Genomic DNA, 23,296 nt, shown 5'->3' on the forward strand with positions numbered 1-23,296 from the left:
ATTTACAGTCGGTTCATTCTCAGGAAGAGGGTGATTGGTCGATTCAGGTGATGTCCTTGGCAGGATTTCGCTCTTTATTTATTTGTCTCTGTGGTTTCTCAGTTACTTCACCCCTTTCGTTCATCCCACATCTTCTGCATGTTCCCGTTAGGCAGTCAGGATAATTGATTGGGAACACAGAGAGCAGAGAAGGAGACTGAGTGTGAGTTAGGGAGAGGCAGAAGGAGAAAAAACAAATGGACAAAAAAGGAGAATGAAGAGAAAGAAAGCAAGGAGAGATGGTGATATGGACAGAAAAGGGGATGTGGGAAGAGTGAGAGGAGGAGAGGGTAGTGAAAGAAAGAATGTGTTAGCAAGCACAGCTTCACTCGTCTGGCTGGGTCTACAGGAAAGTATTTTGATGATGAAAAGAGAGAATGATGGGGAGACTCCGCTCATATTGTCTGAAAAACAGTTGAAGAACCCAAGGGGATTCAATTTACAATGTTATGAGATACAAGTAAACGTAAAGCTGCAAAGCCTGACACTGGTGAAGTTGAAGCATTCTTGGCACGTTCATTTGATAAATTCCTTAAAAAGATGAACCAATCGTTACATTTTTGTTCATTCATTCTCTGCTGGTCCACTCCATCACTCCATCTGTCTTAATAGTATATCACTAAATGAGTGTTAACAACACAATCACAAGGCTGACATAATCCAGCATCATGCAAACCAGTTTGTTCATCTTGTTAATCAGTCCTGTAGTTGACTTATTGAACAAATGAGCACAATATAATGCAACATCAAGATATTTCATATTGAGCTAGGATGGCAAGATGCTTGTAAACTGATGAATGAGTTATTTTTAATATACTATCTTATTATACTACTGTGTGTAGTATATTGTCATTATTTACCACCTTTCAGTCTCTCTCTCTTCCTTATAAGTCACAACAGCACGATCAACCCAAGAGGCATATTAGATGACTCACACATGCACGCACGCACACACACATACACACACGCACTCCGTACCATGAGTCATGCAATGAGTTGCAGAGTATAGTAATCTATCTTGTCCTGTCAGTTTAGCGAGCAGCTACTCTGATCTTGATGCACTACAGTGATCTGTGTGTTTGTGTATCACTTCACTTTGTCTTGATTTGTACCTCCAACTTGTGTGTCTGTCTGTATGCATGTGTAAATTTGTGTGTGTGTGTGTGTGTGTGTGTGTGTGTGTGTGTGGCAGAGAGTGTGTGCACACATGTGAACGAGTCAGTGTGTGCGCAGATGAATGCATGACTGTCAGAGTGTGTATGTGGTTGTGTGGGGTGGCCGTGCAGCATCTGTCTCCGCGCGGTGAAGCAGGAGGCAGGAGAAGTCGTGATAAGCCAGCACACACACACACACACACACACACACACACACACACACACACACACACACACACACACACACACACACACACACACACACGGCACTGACAGACATCAGCATTTCACACTGAGGAGGGAGGAAAAAGAGAGTGTGTTGTTGGCTGGGATGGAGGGATGAGTGAAAACAGAAGAACAAAGTGATATTTTTCTACCCTTTCACCTTGGCTTGTTCATTTTCTTCCTATGTACAGTTTATACAGTACCTTGCTCTCTTTTTCTTCCTGCCATCTCCTGCTTGCTTTCTCTCCTTCTCCCCTCTCAAGGGTACCAGTTGCCTTCCCCTCAGACACAAGCTAGCATACACACACACAATCACACATTTATGCACACACTCACTAACTCACACACCCTGGCTGTCTCTTTGAGATGATTTATGCTCCTGTGTTTTATTATTTTTAGACCAATTACTCTGTTACTTTCTCTCTCCCTCTCTTCTGTCTATATCTTTCTTCCTCTCACTATTCCTTTCTAAATATTGTCTTAACGTCTCTACATCTCAGTGTGTATTTGCAGACAATTTTAAATGTTTATTTTATCCTCCATATGGGTGTCCTCTCCTTGTCCAAAGACGAGCAGGTCAGGTTGACTCTTAACTTGGCTCCGTGGGTGTTGGACAGGGTTCGTTTTAGGCCTGTGTAAGGCCTGTTATAGACCTGTCCAGGGTGTTTTCCAGTCTTCCTCCCAATGCATCCTGAGTCTGACGAGGCTTCAAACCTTGTAACCTAGATCAGGGGAAGCAGATGAATAAAGTGAATGAATGAATTATTAATTTAGGAAAATAAAAGCTTGATGCTGGCCCAGTTACTGTCTGTGTGCAAGGATGATGTTTGTTGACAGGGAGGCTGAAGCCCGAGTTGGACAGATAACAGGTTTCTGTGTGTGGAAGTGAGAGAAATTGATAAAGGAAGAAAGAAATAGCATGTGACATTTTGTAGTGAGATAAAGAGAAATCGAGATAGCATGTGACGTATCTGTGTGTGTAAAGAGTTAGAGCATAGTTAGCAGTCTTTCAGTGACATTTGTTGATCTGTACTGTGAGTTCCAGTGGGGTGCTCTGAGTTCTGTCACTTAACAATTACCCTGCTCTTTTGTTCTTTCTCTGTCTTTGGGTCCTAACACACCAAATCAATCTCAAAAAATAGAAGAAAGAGGGCAGCTAATTAAACGCTTTGCATAGTCTTCCCCTAGAAGACTGCAGCCAAAATGTGCATATCTTCACATATGCACTGATTGTGTGTCAGGGCTTTTGTCACATGCATACAAATGCACTCCACATTAGCCTTTCTGTATGTCAACCTCTTCCTTCCTTCCTTCCTTCCTTCCTTCCTTCCTTCCTTCCTTCCTTCCTAACTTTGTTTCTTCTTTATCTGGTAGCTACTGTGACTGTTGCCAGGAAACAGGAGTTTTTTTCTTTCTCTTTGTGTAAACTTCAATATTCAAAATGCTGGAGGAAGCAAAAGACAAATGGAAGAAGCAAAGAAATGGATTTAATAAGGCAGTGTCCACATTGATGCAGGAAAAACTGGAAAACATGGTTTGCTTTTACAATATTTTCAGTCTAAAGTAGCATTCAGGCTGTGCACAGTGTGGATGTGTTGGGTGCAAAAGTACACAGCAGGCTTTGGCTGTGTGTGTATGAGTGTGTGTGCATGAATCCTAATCACTGTTTGAGGTGATCCATCTTCCTTTCAAGGGCCAGAGGCTACTGATGACCATAATGCAATTGTTCTGTTCTTTCTTTCTCTCATGCACACACATGTACATGCACAGTGTAATCCCTAATCAAAGATAATCCTAGTCCAGAGGCCCATGCATTGCATGTTAAATCTGTTAATGAGACTTGTGTTGAATGTGTGCTACTGGCATGATCATAGCATGTTTCCAACGTGTCTGGATTTGTTGCCTTTCAGCAACATGATCGTGGCAAAGGACAGGCCAAGTCCAAAGCAGAGCTCCTTAAGAAGTTGTGTGATGTCCTTGAGATCACGTGTCAGTCATAGGGATGGGAATCGAGAACTGGTTCCAGTTGAGCGCATTGCAAAACAGCAGTGTCAGTACACTACTGCTACACTTACAGCAAGGAGTCATGAAGGAAGGCTGAAAACCTGTGTAGGTCTACTTGTTTTCCACACAGAGACCTGATCAGGAATCAAAAAGGAAATCGACAAAGAATCAGACCAATAAGCAGAGTTGACAATGGTGATGGCTCCTAGATTTCTTGTGTATCTGAAGTTAGTGTTTATTTGTTTGTCAGGCAGTGTATAATATTGGCTGCAGTGCCACCTGAATACACACTATGGCTGAAGGCTCAATATCTTCAGGATATTCATAATTACAGGTGTATTGCATAGACCTTTGGATGTGTCATATTGCACTCTTGTCTTGTGTTATCTTTATTAATGCAGGACATGTTAATTAAGCACTCATGTTCTATTTCAGTGACGTATCCCAGTACAACCATTGAACTAGGTGGATCTTAAAGCAGAATTGTTCTTGTATTAGAACCACTGGGTCTAATTTAACTCAAGTAGAAATATTGTTTGACCCTTGCATTTATAATCTGCTCTGTTCCTGTTTCTTCCCATTTATTTATCCTTTATTTGTGCTTTGCTTCACCATGCAAAGAGAGTGAGTGGAGAGAGAAGAAAATGCTTTTCCATCTGTACTCACAGAGCCCAGGGCCGCTGACAAAGATGACTGACAGTATATCAGGCTTTACAGCTGAAGGTGCTATCAGAGTTTAACATTGCTTTGAGAAGTAATCTCAACAGAACTTCAATAGCAGGTGTTGAGAAAAGAGTTGCTCATTCATTTTGCCCACCCACTTTAGAAATGTAAGTACACTCCCTAACCTCTAGGCTCTCCTCTCCTCTCCTTGTCTCTCTTGAGTGACTATAAAAATCTGATAGCTTGATGTCCTTAGCGAAGGGCAGAAGATAGAGAGTTTCAGGTTCCCTGTCTTTATGGCTGTTAGCTGGGGAGAGTCAAGATTAAGCACTCAGACGGTGACCTGAGAGCTGCTGTTTTTCACTCTTGTGGATTTCACATCAAAGGATAATTTGACATTATTAATCTACAGCTGCTCTCTTGAGCATTGTCAGCTTTGATTATAAGTCTGTATTCATCTCCATGCTGTAGCAATTACAACAATAGAAAAAATACAGACCAATTTCTGCTCACTGACCCAAAACCTAACCTCAAATTTCAGGCTCCATCAGAAAGTCTATTAAACCATCATCGAAGGAAAATCATACAAAGACCATAATTATGAAGAGCTGTTTACCCTTTTGCATCTACTGCACATCACACAGCTCTTAAATGTGTCTCAGCCCCATCACAGGATGGTTAATCCACTGCCAAACTGCAAATGTTTTTCCGACCAGGTATTGCATTATACTGAAGGTGTTGTATTGTAAGCAGTGTGGCAAAGGCTTGTGCAGGGTGACAGAGTGGCACATTAAAGTTCAATATGTGGCAAGTGGTAAGTAAGCATACTGTATGACATCAATCACTGCAACAGGCACAAACATACATGTTCACTCATATAAAAGAGCACACACTGTTGCACGTACACAAACAATACATTGGTGTACACATGTGCACACGCAGTCACACAATTGGAAGTCTGGATGCTGACAGAAGAGTAGTAATTAGGACTATGTGCTGTGGATATTCTTGGTACAATACTGATCAGTGTCATCCATTAGTGTGTGTGAGAGAGAGAGGGAAAGTCTGCCGCCGCCGCTGCTGCAGCCCACAGTTTCCATGGTAACGTTGGAACCCATCTTGGTCTCTATGGTAACTTCTGGTTGGCGCCCACAGAGAAAGAGCGAGAGATGAGGGGAAGAAAGAGAGGAGTGGAAGAGAGGGATGAGAACGAGGCAGAAAGGGAGAGAGACGACAGGAGTGGGGAGAGGAGAAGTTAAAAGTGGGAGAGACAGAAGAAGAACGAGTTTAAGTAAACTTTGCTAAATGTCAAAAGAGGAGTTGACTTTTTTTTGTCTGTGCCTGTAGTGTTGTTGAGTTACTGCCTCACATGGGCAAGCGGTTGGCTTCACTTAAGGAAGTGCTGGTTCAGATCCCAGAGTTTGATGTTTGTGTGAGTCCAACAGGGTAAGAAACACAAGATGTCGGACAAAAAGACAGATCGTAAAGCAGCAAGAAGTCAAGACATCTTATCAAAACAGCTCTGTTTGTTATGAATAATTATAACAATCCCTCGTTGCACATAGAAATAGTTTTCCCATCCAAACTAGTTCTGGTAGCCTTGGAGTTTGATAAAAATCTGGATCATTGTCTGATTGCTCGCGCTTGACCCATCTGACTTCTTTGAAGCGATGTGGCCATGTTCCCAGATCTAGCTATTATCTTGGTGAGTACAGTGCAATTATTACAAATTGCAATGATTGCAAAAGATACAAAAATAAGTTGTGTGTGCTCTCAATCCATTTGTCTAACAGCTACTGTACTTAATTTGTCTTTCCTTCTCCCTCACCACAGTTGCATCATTAGCCTGCTAATAGGATATAGACTAGCGATGCACACAACTCCAGACCCTTGTGCTTCATCTCACTGTGGTTACTGCCTCTGAATAAATCATTATGGGATGTTGGCGGTGTGTTGCTGTATAGTTGTGTAGAAAGGTTTCCTGTTGAAGCAGGAAAAAGTCTGATTCCTGTGCGGTTTGTTTCTGTTTACAAGGCTGTGAGGAACAGCTGTATTTTGGAGTTTAATTTTAAGATTAAATCAAAGTCATTTTGTTATACAACATTTGGTGTTTTTCTCCATCTTTTCTGAACTGCAAATACATGTATATGGGCAAGTGGAATAAGCACGAAGTTTGGAAATAAAAATGTTATCTTTGTTGTACCCCTGCTGTTTTGTGTTTTCATGCTTGAGTAATTGGTACATTCTGTGTTCATGGTGTTTTTTTCTGTGCTTCTTGGTCTATTGAAAACTGCATGAAAGAAACACACACACACACACACACACACACACACACACACACCACTACAGACACTGTCTGTCTGTGGGTTTGTTTCAAACACAGCTTAATGGCTAATCCTGTTCTTGCAGCACACACACATACAATGCAGAAGGTCACGGCGAATGGAAACATTGTCCGCTGTATGGTAGAATGTCGATACTATAATCTGATTGGCCCAGTTGATGGATCGGCGGTTTGGTTGACCTATCACAGATAACTAAATTATAGCTCCCACATACTCACCTTTCTGTCATTCTGTCTGCCTTCTTCTTCTCTGACTCTGTCTTTTTCATTTGTCTCTCCTTCTCTCTCTGCCTCTCATCCATCCTCCTCCTCCTGCTCAGTCTCTCATCTTTTCCCTCTCATTTCTTTCCAGTCACTAACCAGATTAGTCCAGCCCCTTATGGATTTTGCCCTTTATGGGTCTGTATGAACGGAAGGGAAGGAGGCGGAGAAGTGTATCTGTGTGTGTTTGTGTGCGTGTGTCAGGCCGAGCTGTTCCTACCAGATGTTTCTCTGTGTTTTATTCTTCTCAGCGCCGCACTGTCTGCCTGTCACCAACAGATACACAGCCTGGGTGTGTGTGTGCGTGTGTGTGTATGCGAGTGATGGAGAGCTTTTGTGTATTTGAGAGGGAGGATTTGTGTGTATGCATTTGTGAGATTAATTACTTCCGCGTAGACTACTATTGCTCACTATGTGGTGGAGGGTCTGTAGTACAAATGATGAATATACAAATATAGAAAAAATAAATTCTCCAGGCTCTGAAGCTGACACACACAGGTTGAAAAAGAAGACAGGTGTTTAATGTGGAAATCTTGATCTTTGTCTTTAAACCTCATACTTCTATGCCAATAAAGCACACTGGATGGACTTGCATTGAAACGAGAAGAGGTTAGAGAGACAGGGATGAGGAACAAAACAAGTTGAAGGCAGCTCTCTGAGCAACCCATTCAGGTGCAGAATCCCTGGCCTAAAAATCAACCTGCCTTTCAAGTTGTCCGTCTTTCAAAAAGTGAAAATCCTCTCTGTTATAATTCAGTTCATTCCCTCCACTGTCAAGCTTCTTGGGCATTTCTAAGTGTGGGAAAAACACTCCCAAATCACAGTTTGGATGATAATCACATCATTCCGAACACAAAATCAAAGCATGACTCTTTTATCGGTATTCAGAAGTTGTAATGTGGCGTCTCATCTTGAGAATATAGCACTCTGAAAATCCAACTTAAATAAACACCTCAGTTCGTAGCAATTACTGACGTGACAGTGAAACCGCAGCTTTTTTCACAAGATATAAAAGACAGTTCATTTGAGTAAAGCACATCTGAATATCTCATAATCTGTTTGTCATGGTTTGACATTGCATTTGCCATTTTCTAGAAATTGTTCTTGCTTGTCAAGAATGCCAAAATAGATTTGGTCATACTTGTCAATGGCCTCACTTTACAGTACAACAAAGTGGGAAATAAACATCATATCAGTAACAGGATTTGATTGATGGACAAACATTTGAATTGAAATGCTGAAATATCATTCTCATAGTATGCTATTACCCAGGAGCTTGAGCTATTGAGATACATTTTTATTTAATTGTATCAAATGTTTATGTTTAATATTTAAAAATAGACTTAATAGTGGCATTTTTTTACCAGTATGCTTTTATTTTGTGTCACTTTTCATCATTGATGATCACCTTTAAAATAATTGTTATATGACAATGCACTGGTAAATATGCCTGAATAGCAGCCTACTAGCTGAATTGCATCAGCTTTGGTAGCATCATTTGGGGATTCCTTGCTAACCCTATCAGCTTTTGAAGCTATTTTGGTAAACTTGGACACATACAAAAGCTGCGCCCCCCCAGCCTCAGGTTTAGCTGATTCTTCCCAGGGATGGGACTTGGAGCCTGGAGAGACCTGGCCGGCCTTCTGTCCCAAACCTCTGGCCCTCTGTGAGTGTACATTCATGGGAAAACAGTGGGAACAGGAGGAGGAGCAGGGACTGAGATGGATGGATAGATTGATGGATGGAGCTAAATATATTTTTAGATAAAAGAACTTATGTACCTCAGAGGGACAGAGAGAGGGGGCAGAGAGTATTTCTGAGTCTGGAATATTTTTGCTTTGTTTACACAGGAGCTTAATTGTTTTGCACCATTTTCTTGATCTCATTTCAGTTAGGAACTTGAGAAGAAATTAGAAGGCAGATATGACAGATGATTAGGTGGATGATGAATTGTTTCTCTCTCTCTCTCTGTCTCTCTCACTCTCTCTCTCTCTCTCTCTCTCTCCCCCTCTCTCTCACTCTCTGTCAAGGCCATTTCAGGACATTTCCCATGACCCCCCTAGGCAGGGGTCGTCACTATGACAACAATCTCTAAGGAATTCTGTAGTACAAGAGTTACTTGTGAGTGTGTGTGTGCGCGTGCGTGCTTCCGTTTGTGTGTGCGCACATTCTTCACACATGCATTCATCTCTTCAGACCTCTTTGGACAGGAAGAGAGTCACTTTGGTTAAATAATCAAAATGCTTTGATTGTGTACACGATTACAAGTTAGACAAATACATGTTCACACATAAATAATCAAACACACACACATGCACTCGCACACACCAGAAGCCACATAAACAGTATCAGAGCGTCTCGGTCTGCACTGTTGGTACTCACAAGTCACACACAGGGTCTTAAGTGTTGATGTGGCCAAAAGTAAAGAATGCCATGATTATGAATAAATGACTTTCTATATTTTTTATGTATGATTTGTTTGTGGAATTTTCAAGACCAAAATAACAACAATACTATACTTCAACCCTCACATGCAGCTGTGAGGGTTTAAGTGAAAGTGAGGAATTGGTGGTCGGGGCCGTGCACAAAGCTCAATCAGATGAAGGATCAATGAGTCAGGTAGACATATTCACCTAAACAAGCCCACTGCCCCTGCACTCTTTCTGCTACTAAGGGATGGAGAGGGGGGTGGCAGGTTAACGAGGGGGATGCTTTTTGGTCATTTTGCAAAGAAGGGGGGATGGCACCCCCCTTCAAATCACCTACTGCTCAAATTTATGACTGAATAAATTCAATAAAGGAAAAGATTCTGTAGAATGAGGCAAATATTGGCAGAGGTAAAAATGATACTAAGACAAGAGACTAGTATCAGAAAATACATATACACATATAAACAAATAGAACAAAAAAAGCATAAAATATGTATTAAATATACAAGACATTTTGGAGACAGTAACATACTAGACATACTGTGGGCTACTGGCATGGGGAAAACAGGACTTGGCCAGGAGGTGCAGGATGTTGGTACAGAACACGGGGTCGTTCAGCCAATGGGGGCAGCATCCAGCTGGAGGGACCGGACATGTCCTAAGAAGGGTAGCCAGATTTTAGAAAATATTATGTTAGAGCCATGAAGGGAATGTGTAATTTTATCTAATTTCCCCAACAAAAGGGAATCCTTTATCCGATGTTACTGAGAGAGGGGATGAGGACTCTTCTAGTGTATCGGAATAATACACCTCACTAGCAATGTGAGAAAAGCAAGAAGTTTCAAAGAAGATTATTACCTGTCAAAAGGAAAACAGATCTACTGCAAGCAATATAAGAATTTTGAATGGATGTTTGGTGTTCTCTCATTCGATTGTCTCAATATAAGATATCCTGTTAATAGTATTTGCTCACATGTTAAACTTAGTCAGCTTTCTACAAACTTCACCAGATGCCTTTCTATAATCTTGTCTCTCTTTTTTATTTACTTTTTGATCCTTCTCTAATGCTTGTTCTCTCATACTGAGCCCGTCTACATTGTTGCAACGTTGCTGCTCAGACGAATAAACGGACCTGTCTTGTGTGTGTGTTTCTACAGGAACGCGTGGAGTATCTGTTCCTCATCATTTTCACGGTGGAGGCATTCTTGAAGGTAATAGCCTACGGCTTGCTCTTCCACCCCAACGCCTACCTGAGGAACGGCTGGAATTTGCTGGACTTCATCATCGTAGTCGTAGGGTGAGTGGACAGAAGCACACGGACGAGATAAAAGCTTATGGAATGTTTTTTAATGGTCCTCTAAGTGAATCTGTGTAGTTTGATGGAGGGAATGACAAAGATAGCAAGTCCTGTGTAATTGCGATTGACTGTCTCTTCCCAGGGCTTTTAAAACATCTACCTGACACATTTTTAAACATCAGCACATCATTGCCAAATTCATCATAGTACCTTGGTATAATTACTGTCAACAAATGAAACTGCAGCCAAGACAATTGGCAGCCTCTGTCTAATGCCAGAGATACCCATGGTGCTAGATCACATTTCCCATGAACACTTTTGATTCCAGTCGCAACCACAAGGAAGGCTGACAGAGGAAATGTGGCTTTGTTTGTCTACAGGAATAAAACTAAGTTCTCAATATATGTGGTATTTTTATATACAAGACACAATATAGTACACAACTTTTGCAAGAAGTTTTAACATGAAACATTCCTCCTTCACGGTGAATCTGAATTAAATCTGCACTAAACTTTGGCCTACAGTGTATTGGTGAAGCCTAAACTGATTAGCTTGTTAGATGCTGATAGCAAAGCTCTGCTCTGTTTTTCTTTATCTGCAACTCAACATCATCGCCCATCTGCTAAACCCTCTGTGCCTGTTCGTGTGTGTGTGTGTGCGTGTGTGCATACGTGTTTATGCACATACCCTGCCTGCCAGCTGTGCGTTCATTGTTGTGTTGAGCTAATGGCACAATAGCCAGTGGACCTGACAGTTACATTAATGCCATAAAAAACAGTCTAATTGACTGTGTGTGTGTGTGTGTGTGTGTGTGTGTGTGTGTGTGTGTGTGTGTGTGTGTGTGTGTGCGCGCGCGTGTGTGTGTGTGTATGTGTACAAGAGTGGCAGAAAAGCACCCCTCAGCCTGAAGGAAGGCTCTGTGTGTGCACGAACAGACACACACACACACACACACACACACACACACACACACACACACACACACACACAGTAAGTCTTGTTCATTGCCAGTCAAGTGTTCACTCACATTACCCATCACTGACTGAGCATGGCTGGCTTCACCCCACAGACACACACACACACACCCCATCGGCTGGCATCATGGTGCCAATGCCCATGGCATAAACACAACCTTTACCACTCTTATGCTGTTATCTACCCTCTCTGTCTGCCTCTCTCTCCCTTTCTGTCTCTATTTGAATCGTGGCGTTTATCATGGCAGACTTTAATTTAATTGTGCATCAAACAGTATTCATTCCTTCAAGGAAATTGTCTTTTTCCTTGCAACCCTGCCACAGGGGGGTCAGAGGGTCAAACAGGAGCTACATCTCCAGAACTGGCAGGGATCAGTGTCTTGCACGAGGACACTTCTGGAGGGTGTGTGTTTGCTGTTTTGGGAGATTAAACCTGGATGGCCTCTCAACTTCCCCAGGGTTTTTAAATTTTTCCTGTCAAAACATGACCCCGTTACTTTTTTCTGTTTGACATGGCCACAATAAGCATACTCAGTCTCAGTCAGTAACAATCTAAAATTTTGACTTTATCACATAAATGCTTAGACATGTTGTCTCTTGACGGAGCTGAAATCCTGTAAAAAAAACACCAATTTGAAGGCATGATAATATGTTTAGTGTTTTTTGACACGTGACCTCTTGCTCTCCTCTTCCTGCAAATAATGATAGAGATAAGAATCATAAAAGTGATCTTAATCCATGATCACAATCTTTTCCCTGACCTCAGTCCAGTTTTTGTCATAACTGACAATATTTGTCATATTGACATTAAAGCATTGTGGTCATGACAGAGACAGAGAAAAATTAAAAAGATACACACACTCTCTCCTTTCATTTCACACGCTCAAAAGGCACAGATCTAGGAAATGTTCAGCTGTGGCAGCACTGTATCTCTGTGTGTACATGCATGAGTGCTTGTCTTTGTACCTTTGTACCTGTGTGTGCCTAACTGCCAGCTTGCCTGTGCCTGTGCCTGTGCCTCTGTGTGTGTGTGTGTGTGTGTGTGTGTGTGTGTGTGTGTGTGTGTGTGTGTGTGTGTGTGTGTGTGTATGGATGAGAAGTGACAGAATTCGCTCCCTCTGGAGTGTTCACCATATGGGTGAAAGAGCTTGTACTTGTTGCTGAGCAGCCAGAGGCACACACTCACGCACACACAGGCACATGTACACGCACACGCACGCACACATACACACAGATATCAGAGCCTATACTCTTGCTGACATGTACCTAAGAGTTTATTAGTGAAGGCTCAGTGAGCTAACAGGCTCTGTGCGTGCCTTTGTGTGTTTATGTATGTATGTGTACAATATGAATAGGTACCACATAGACTCTCTGCTTAGTTTCTACTTCACCTCTCTGTCCTCTCCCCATCTCTTCTCTTTCCCCTCACATGTATTATTCTGCTCTTTTTACATGTGCTAGTTTTATTCCTCTCTCCTCCTCTTTTTCCATCTGGTATCCTGGCTCTACTTTTGAAGTATCGACAGTACAAATAGCTGTAGGATCATCACAAAAAAGAGAGTAAAGAGAGTGAAACCTCCAGGGAAAAAAAGAAATGCATAATACAGTATTAAAGACAGTTACCGTTGAAACATTTAGGCAATTTACCAATTAGTTGATTGACAAAAACATAATCGTTTAATCAAGATTTCACAGGTTCGAGCCTCTCAAATAGAGGGATTTGTTGCATTTGTATTTTATATTGTGAACTAATATGTTGAGCTTTTGGACTTGGACAGGCAGAAGGAGCAATTTAAAACCATCACTTTGGGCTATGGGAACTTTTGATAGAAATTTTTCCACTTGATTTGCAAATTAAAATAGAAATAGGTTATTAAGAAATCTATAGATAAATTGAGAATTAGTAGAGGTGCAGCTAATCGATTACTTTATTAAATTAATAACCACCTATACTGATAATTAATGAAGCGGTATAAGTGATTAAATGTGTCTATCTCCTGGTTTCTTCACTGCCCCATGATAGCTAACTGTAATATCTTTGTGTTGTGGTCAACACAAGACATTTGGGGATATCATCTAAGGCTTTGGGAAACACTGATTGACGCTTTTCACCATTTTATAGACCAAACAACTAATCAGTTAATCGAGAAAATAATTCACAGACTAATCAACAATGAAAATAAAGATTAGTAGCAGCCCTAATAATCAACATAACCAGCTGCCAGCCTGTTGTGAATTTCAAATAATTCAGAGATGAGTTCAGTGTTTTCAGTAGTATTGTGGTATTTTGATTATTATGAAGCCACACAGCCTCTGTTATATTTATAAATATGCACTGTTTCTACTATCTTTAGCTGTGGATGTACACAAGCCATTATGTGGTGCTACGCTAAAAGGCTCTAATTATCATTTAACACCCCACCACGGCAAAACATGCTGATGGTGCAAAACTGGGGATCCTTGACATGCTTTTCATACTCTGTTTCAAAGGCATGCTTTCCACAGAGAAAGAGAGAGAGTGAATCAAATTGAGAGGGAGGTAGTGCGAAAATAGAGAGGCAGAGAGAGGGAGAGTAAGAGTGAGAGAGAGGGCGATATGTTTTGAGAGGTCTTTTCAAGTGGCCATTTCATCTGTGCTAATTGATAATTCCCCATGACTAACGCGCCGCTGACTGGCCTTTGAGCCGCGCTAGCTGGAAAATGGTATTGTATGGTGATTTCTAAAGGATCTCAGAGAGACAGAGAGAGAAGAGGAGAGTGATAAGCTCAGCTGGACATACATAAATTCAAGCTTGTGAGCCACTCACTTTCAAAGAGACGTCTGTAAATAATTTCGTAGGGGATAATAGCCAACAAAAGGCAACAGCATAAAAACATATTTAGCATTCTTATTGAAGACTGTTTTTGCTCTGCTAGCTACTTTGTCTTTGTACTGTACAATATATGGTCAAAAGTAGGGTTGGGCGGTATGATGGGATACCGTGCGACATCCTCCATTTTTCTCGAAAGGCTTTTTGTGAAAACTTTGAGCCTGGCTACAGGGATTTTCATTATGTATTCCTCTGTACTTTATATTGGTGATATGATATTTGTATTGCAGCAGAGTTACAGGGAAGATAGCGTGACATCACATGGCAGTAAATGTGTTCACTAGACAATGTTATGAGCCCACACTGGCTTATAAAAACATTTTGGAGACACCCTCCTTCACTATGGACATGCACAGTGTTGTTGAGAAGACTGTCAAACCATTAAAGCCGAGTGTCTCACATTTCCTTATCTGTGAAAGACAGAAGGAACAGATGAAACGCTGTCTATTGTTGTGTTGGAGAGCTAACTCATTAAGCTGTTTCATTTTCGACTGTCGAGTTTTCGCAAAGAAATGCCTTTGATTGGGAAACAGCGGCCCTCATCATTCCCTTTGCTTTTAAAATTTTTGTTCCAAATTAGACTGATGTCTAAATTTACAATGCTCTCACTGTTTTATAGTTTATGATAAAGCAGATGTAGAGGGTTCGGTTTAGTATTGACAACAGCGGTAACAGGAAATGGAAAATAAGGCCGTAATGACAACAGCTGCAGGTATTCATCATTCTATATTATATCTCTATATGCCTGTATCTCTTTTGTTGTTTTCCTCTCGCTCAGATATTCTCTCGTATGTGGAAATGGGATGTCAACCTGATGATGGCGTTTTTTCAAGTCATTTTCTGTCTTGCAGGTTATTCAGTGCGATCTTGGAGCAGGCCACCAAGGGGGATGGTGCGACTCCTATTGGAGGGAAGGCAGCAGGCTTCGATGTCAAGGCTCTGAGGGCATTCAGAGTACTCAGACCCCTCAGACTGGTCTCTGGAGTACCCAGTAAGTACTGAGAGCTGTGGTGGAGAGACAGAAGGAGAGAGAGAGAGAGAAAGAGTAGAAACAGTGCTCTGAGGATCAGGTGTGAATTGTGATTGGCTGAGGCGGGGATGAAATGAACCACAGATTGGGGCTGATATTGCTGCTTGACGCCACACATCGACACACAGCAGCGCACAAACGCACACACACACGCATGCTCGCACACAGAGCCCTCATGTCCTGTTGACAGATGCTCAGACGGTACGAGCAGTGGATGACTTGTCTGTCAGCCTGTCTGTGTTAGTGATGGCAGAAATCAATAATCCAACGTGCCAGAAGACTGAAAGGGATCAGATATCATGGCTGAAGGCTGCGCGAGCATGCACACCTGTGTGTGTGTTACAGCTCTTGTGATTACAGTAGCAGGCAAATGCACAGGCTGCCAGTGCACATCCCACACTGGTGTCATTTGGTACAAAAGCATCAGCGCTGCAGTGCACAATATTTAGACTGTACCCTGTCCAACATCCTTGGACTGTGTATTGAACTGGTATCATGGCAACAGATCAGTAGCATGTTTGCTAGCTGATTATCACACTGACTGACAGACTTGTCTTTTTAAAGGCTTCCAGTGCCATTGCTGCGTATGTGCTGTAGAATTTAAAAAAGCAATGATCTGTAGATGAGTGTGCTTTGTTAAAAGTCTATATGTCCTAGATGTCAGCTGATAGGTGGAACAAGGACTGTCTTATGTAATTTAATCAGCAGATATCAGAATCAATCCAAGAATTCTTCAGTCATCGATGCCACCTACTGTGGTTTTTATTGTTGCATTCACTTTCCCAAATTATGTGTGAATAATTGCACAACACTCAAATACAAATTGATAACAGGTTAATTGTGATCAACACTTCAGCTGGAGGATATGCGTAGCATTTTCCTTTAAAGGTGTAACAGTGTGCTACATTCACAGTTCACAGGTACTGTTGTTTTGCATAAAGTCAGAGCTTATAGCTGCATGCAAGAAGGACATTTTCAATAAGTTCTTAACAAGCAACAAATCAAGCTGAACTTTTTTTCACTGTTTGTTTCATCAGTGCAAAGCGATCTGATATATTTATATGCACCAAAGCATGCGTTTGAATTTTTGACAAATTCATCAGTTAACTAAACCCACATTTTATCCCACAAAGATAAATATTTACATTTGGCTGTCTTTCATACTAATAAGCCTCCTCAACACAATGTTTTCCTAGCACCGTTTTTGTGCGTTATTAGTATGCAGCGTCCTGAGCCTTTGTCCATCAAAGCATTTGGTCAATGAACCGGGAAGTTGCATCGCCTATGAGCAAGATGTTTTGAAACTACTCGTTGAAGGCACTCTCTCTAAGTGGATGATCACATGTGTGTGTGTGTATGTGACCTGCAGGTTTACAGGTAGTGTTGAACTCCATAATCAAAGCCATGGTTCCTCTGCTCCACATTGCCCTGCTGGTCCTCTTCGTCATCATCATCTATGCCATCATCGGCCTGGAGCTCTTCATGGGCAAGATGCACAAGACCTGCATTAACGACCACTTAGGTACACACACACGCACAAACACTCACACATACGCACATGCAAAGAGGGAGACAGAAAGAGAAAAAACGTCGACTGTTGCGCACTGATGCACAGATGCAAATAAAAACGTGCATGATCAGGCACATACAGTCACATATACTTCAATGCTCAGATAACTTCTGAAGCATGTATTCATCTGTGTGTGAAAGCATGCTTCAGTAAGCATCTATTCGCACAAATACCCACACACACAGCACAGGATACACAGCTGTTTCAGCTGAAATATCAAAGAAAGCTATACTGTCACCCTGCTACCTTGATGTTACGATGGTAATGAGTCCAGTTGGTTTGTGCATAAATCTTTGACTACAGTAAGACATCACCCATTAGCCAACTAGGCAGGGAGAGAATAGAGCACACACCTAAACAGCTCAATAACCTCCATTAATTATTTAAACCATCTCTCAGTTTCTCAGTATGAATGATTTGGGCAATAATTGACACAGCAGCCTCCATAAACGACTGAAACAATTTTCAGTAAAGGCCCCTAGGTATAAATGGACTTGAGTGTTGTTATGGTGATGTTATAGGTCCCAGGGGAGGCATTAGCTTTACACTGGGTAAGTGCCGGTGGAATACTCTCTGTTATCCTATACATCACTCTGGAGAGCTTGTTTTGTATAATTAGTACAGCACTTTTTCACATTGATCTTTGTTTTTTTAATGGCTGCTGTGTTTAGTTTTAGTTTAATGTATCCCCTTTAACCTTCTTTTAGATGTAGATTTTTTTTTTTTCTCATAAATTATTCTTACCTGTAGATGGATTTGTGAATTGTAAAATGATTATTACGTTTTTAGATCCAGCAACCATGGCGCAGTGCATTGTTCCCAGCTGCAATGACCAAGCATTCTGAATCACACCTCTGACTGGCCTGTACACCACAGCGGCTGACAGAAAAAAAAAATTTCTGAGACAAAATTGAAATAATAAAAGTGATGGTCCTAACATAAACCTGCAGTATCGTTAAAAAGGAGACCCTGTTGTTCGTGTGTTGAAAAGAACTGAGGCTATGATTAAAAGAAAACTTTGGAAAAGAAACTTTTGCAGGAAACCAGCGGCTGATCCCACCAAGCCTCAGCTTCGCGTAGGTCAGAAAGATACAGTATGAAAAACTCTGTCTTCCTCCTGTCTCTTTTGTCACAGCCACCATTGCGGAGGAAAAGCCGGCACCGTGTGCACCTGATGGAGCTTATGGCCGTCACTGTATGCGTAACGGAACAGTGTGCAAAATGGGATGGGAGGGCCCAAACGACGGCATCACCAACTTTGACAACTTTGCCTTTGCCATGTTGACCGTGTTCCAGTGTATAACCATGGAGGGCTGGACGGATGTGTTGTACTGGGTGAGTCGGACACCATAACTGTGTCTTTATGTGTGTATGTGTGGAGTGAGTGCCATACTGCTTGGTGTGTGTGTGTAGCCAGTGTACCGTATCTGTAACATCAGTGCTACATGAGTGCCTTAGAGAAAAGCATATAAAGAAGCAACACAAACACTTCTGTCAGAAAGGCAGGTGTGCGCCTAAAGACACACAGATTGTGTGTTTGTGTTTGTGTGTGTGTGTGTGTGCCTGCGTGCATGTGCGCGTTAGCTCATATCTCAGGCTAAATCAATGCAGACAATGCACTGTGTAATTGAAGGCGCCGATTCATTTGAAACGTGTGGCGACTCCTGATGTTTGATTTTAAGAGTCAAGTGAACACACACACATAGAGACACGGAGGCATACGAACGCACAGAAAGTATCCCTTCCTCAGTAAATGGCCAGAAGCATAGGCAGCCCCGTCCAGCTAAATAAACCAATAGATTAGTCTGTGCTGCTGATCAATATTAGGGAAGGTTCAATCAAACTCCCACATGTGCTTCCTTTAGAAAACGTTTGATTTAAACCTCTGCAGTGGAGGTATGGCTTTACACACAGATTATGATATTGATGATGTCCTGATAAAAATGGGTGGTAAGGGCTCACGTGGCACTGAAATGTCCTCTATTTGCTCTCACATTGTGGTCTGCCCTCCCGCAAAGCACTCACGTGGTACAGATGAGTTAGGGTTTGTGCGGATCTTCAAAACATCACTTTTCACCTGAATTTCTGCATTAAATGTGTTGCAGTACAATGAAATCGTGCTGTTCTCCAGCTATCAGGTAGCCCTGATTTATGCTTTCATTATATCCAGTTCACAGAGCTAAGCATCCCTTTCTCTGGTATTTAAAGCCCTGGTGATCTTTTAAAAGCCCAGAAGGCGATTGAACAACACTTAAAACGTTTATGACAGTATTTCTTTTCCAGAATCTTCAAAGACTCTTCTGTCAGTCTTGATGTGAAAATAGTCTGTCTGTAATCAGTAAAAACATTTTTATCCTGTATCTCGATTTTCTAATCCAAAAGAAAAGATGCCAGCCAGAGGTGATATGTTTCCTAACGTTTCCTATCGTATGTCACTTTCAGCAACCGCTTTTGTTTGAATTAAGAGATCTGTAGGTAATTCTTTTCATTCGGATGGATAGAAGAGTCTTTGAGAAACAGATTTTGAGCTCTGTGACAAGAATGTAACGTGACATGTAACATGAGAGGGACATCACAATACTAAAGTAATGAATGAATCATTTGATTAACAGTTACACTGGTGAAAAGGCATGTTGAAAGGTTGATGTTTTATCTCAATTTGGTGACACAGTGTAACTCAGAAATCAGAAAATCAGAAATCAGAAAACTGTCTGAATGGGTCAGTTGTCTGAGCGTTAGTGCGGGATCTTATGGTATATACAAGCAGGTGTGTGTGTGTGTGTGTGTGTGTGTGTGTGTGTGTGTGTGTGTGTCTGAGTGTCTCTGAGTGCATGCACTGTATGCACATGGAGCAGAGAGCTTACTAGCTCCACACCCCTGCTGCCACTACCCTGTCTTCTGCAACGCCCTGCACACACGCACACACGTTTCCAACGCTTTTGGAGACATTCATTTCTTGGAGACATACCATAACCACTGCTTGTTTGGGGACTTGCGTTTTGTCCCCTTAAGGAAGGTGAGTCCCCACATTGTGACTTTGTAAACAGATGAATGTATAATACACATTCACACACACATAACCTCCGTTAAATCATATAATTTCCTTATTATGAGAGTGCTTGTGTAGCCAGCTCTCTTTATAATGAATGGGACCTACTTATTAGTACAAATGATAATGGAAAGTAATTCAGACAACTCCAAGTCTTTCATTTAGTTTGGGCCATGCATTTCCGTAGTTTTCACTGTCGCACATTTTCGGGAATGTAGATTAATGATATCCAACCTCTGCTGCTCTCGTAGCAAATGAACCCTCTCTTCTCTCCTCTGTTATCTCCCTTTTTTGTCTCTCTCTATTTAACTTAATGTCGTCTTTTAAAAGTTCATCAACCGAATTTACGTGCCGATTCATAATCAGAAAATTCTGTTCGATTGAATCGTCGATACTGAACTGGTCAGACATCAGCTTGTCTACATCATCTCCCATTTAAAGCCCAAATAATGATCTGTCTCTGTTTAGGCAACCTTTAATACAGTATCCAGATGAGCATGTGGCATGTTTCCCTGCAACTGAATATCCTGACACAAGTCCACTTGGATTTTTTTGTGTCATAAATCCTCTAGAACAGAACTGGTTTGCATGAATACTTGCAGACTCACAGCATCTGAATGTGTTTCCCGTAAAGGCCCATCTACCTTTCCAAGAAATGATTTCTGAAGGGATTGCATAACTGTGTAAACACACAATTTGAATAAGAGATAAGGTTTCTCATTGAGTTACAAAGGCAGTTCAGGGTTGTTTTGTGTGTTCTTAATTGTGGATCGTCAAGCACCTGCTCTCCAACAGACAGACATGCAGGCAGACAAAAGGCTTCAAACACAAACTTAATCATACAGTACTGCCACTCTTGCTTTGCCAGGTCTTTCTGCTGCTCTTTCTAACATGCACTGCTCTGTTCTTGTCTCCTGCCTGTGGTCTTTTCCTTCTTTCTTTCCCTCTCCAATACACTTTCTTTCTGTCCTTGACCTCTGCTTCCCCCACTCATTCACTGCTTTATTGTCCATGTCAATTTTCTCAAAATCCTCTTCTCAAACCTTATTCTGCCACACTTTTTCTTCCTCCCTCATTCTTCTCATCCCTGTCTTTCTTGCACCTCCTTATCTTTCCTCTCTTGTTAATCCCCCTCGTCTCTCCTTCTCTCCTCTTTCTCTTTGCCTCTCTCAGATGCAGGATGCTATGGGCTATGAGCTGCCGTGGGTCTATTTTGTGTCTCTCGTCATCTTCGGCTCCTTTTTCGTTCTCAATCTCGTTCTGGGGGTGTTGAGCGGGTAAGAGGTTGTGCTGTTTTCATGTGTCTACAAATGCCCATGTGTGCGTGTGTGTGTTTTGTGATGTGACAGTACAGTACATAGTGTTTTAGATGTGATAAATGACCATGTAACAAGACTCCCTGGACCAGACATGTAGAGTCCAACTGAGGATCCAGTGAAGCATTGAAGAGTGGAATCAAATGGAAATTACCCATGTTTGGTTGCTGTATGCATTACTATGTGTGCTGTTATCAGGGTTAGTACAATGTCTTGAATGTTTGGAAAATGCTATGACATGCCAGCAGTCCACCAGCAGAAGTAGAGGTTTCGTTTTATATGGTTCATAGTCCTCTCCAGTCGAGGGAAGATGAACTGACGGTCACTGAACTGAGCAAAATCTCCTGCTCTCTCTCCATTCTGTTCCACTCAATCAATCCTTCGTCACAAAGGTGGAGCGAAACACACACATACAGTACACACAGGAGAAGCAGTGACGTACCCTCTGTCGAGCTGTTCTGTTCACGTCAGCTGACCTCAGGGGGCCGCATCCAGTCACAGCCTGCCTGTGATGGACAGGTGGACACACAAACAGACCTCCCAGACTTGCTGGATTCACCTCTTTTGTCCGGCACATTTTTAAAGCTGCAGTAGATAAGATCGAGAAGAGCAGACTTAGCCTGAAAATTTGAACCAACACAAGTTCCATGTCACTCCCCCTCCCTCTCCGCTCCACTCATGCCCTGCCTCCAAGCCCCTACTCCCCGAGGTGTCTGCGCGGCTGCCGTGACAATCAGTAACGTTAGCCTTAGCATAGCTTTCACTAGCCTCCTGACGCTGCTCAGCCGGCAGCGTGAGCGGAGGAAGGGGGGGGTTCGCAGCGTGTGTGAGTAGTGATTGACAGATGTCAGACACTCCCTCAGATGCTCCTTTGGCTCTGATTGGTTGTTTTGTGTCGGGAGCGGTGGATTTTTGCAAATTGCAGTAGGTGGGACAAATGGAGCCGTTTTTTTTCACAGATTACATGTTTCATGTACTGCTGTCTGGGCATAGGGACAGTTTTAGCAAATATGACAAAAAATTACTTTTACACAAGTTACCTACTGCAGCTTTACATTTACATACACACATGAAGATCAGTCTTGCGTGTATTCAGGTGTTGGTTTCCATATGCGTGAGTCTCATGTGCAAAGTAGCATGCTTACGTTGTTTGTGTATGTGCAGACACGTCCTATGTCTGCGTGTGTATGTTTCAATAGATGCTGCTGCGGCATGTGAGCTGGGTGCTGTTTTACCCCGCTCTGCCAAGTCACGCTGTTTCGGTACATGCACCACCCGGCCTGTAGGGACACACTGGGGTATTAATAATTCACCCCTCAGGTCAGCCGTGGAGGTGGATCGCTAAAAAAAAAACGAGAGTGGAGTCTGGAGGAGACATGGCATTAAAGAATGAAATTATGGGATGGCAGGCTGCACTGAACAGAGAACATCATTTTTTGTAACTGCTCATAAAAGCATCAGTTACCAGACAGGACTTAAAAACAGTACAGCAATGAGAATGACCATAGCAACAATAATGAGAAATATAAGATAATGATGAGTTTTTAAAATTACACCCAAAATAAAAACAATAAAACATGCATGGGCACTGATTAAACTGTAGACTGAACTGCTTGTGGCTTTTTCATTGTTTAATTCAATTCCTTTTGAAAGAGTGAAGACACTGAGGTAGAATAATTTGTCATGAGGACAGTAATCATGTCCAGTCCCTGGGAGTCTTGCTGCACAGTCTGTTGAAGTGTCTAACTAAAATGCTTTCTCACCGCACTGATTAAGCCTGAAATGAGCTGATTTGAGTGGAACTGAAGTGAATCCAACTGTTTTTAAATATGCAACCTTCCCTTTTCACACCAACAGTCAGCTCTAAGAGGAGTCTTTTTGTTTGTCATGTGGATCATGGCTTTCTGTCATTATCACCAACCTATCAATGTGTCTCCTTAATCAACCAGTTCACCTCTTATTTTTCAAATCCACGTTAAATACAGCTGACCAAATATGTTGCCATGTGGCCTACTAAGTGACTCTGACAAATACTGTGAATCCACCATAATGCCAGCAGGGATCCTGAAGA

At 41.9% G+C, this 23,296-nt stretch overlaps 1 protein-coding gene across 8 annotated transcripts in view; it reads left to right on the plus strand.

The window, feature by feature from the left end:
* The window catches only part of cacna1c (calcium channel, voltage-dependent, L type, alpha 1C subunit), a 176,903-nt gene that overhangs the window by 97,314 nt on the left and 56,293 nt on the right, over positions 1-23,296 (plus strand). For 7 of the 8 annotated variants that reach the window (XM_070991717.1, XM_070991718.1, XM_070991719.1 and 4 more), the window contains exons 4-8: positions 10,277-10,416; positions 15,112-15,251; positions 16,660-16,812; positions 17,996-18,195; positions 21,083-21,186. In XM_070991717.1, the coding sequence (XP_070847818.1) occupies positions 10,277-10,416; positions 15,112-15,251; positions 16,660-16,812; positions 17,996-18,195; positions 21,083-21,186 (737 nt within the window). The remainder of the gene's footprint in view (positions 1-10,276; positions 10,417-15,111; positions 15,252-16,659; positions 16,813-17,995; positions 18,196-21,082; positions 21,187-23,296) is intronic. The other variant, XM_070991724.1, reaches the window with a different exon arrangement.

Source organism: Chaetodon trifascialis, chromosome 22 (genome assembly GCF_039877785.1).
Source record: "Chaetodon trifascialis isolate fChaTrf1 chromosome 22, fChaTrf1.hap1, whole genome shotgun sequence".
NCBI classification, from domain to species: domain Eukaryota; kingdom Metazoa; phylum Chordata; class Actinopteri; order Chaetodontiformes; family Chaetodontidae; genus Chaetodon; species Chaetodon trifascialis.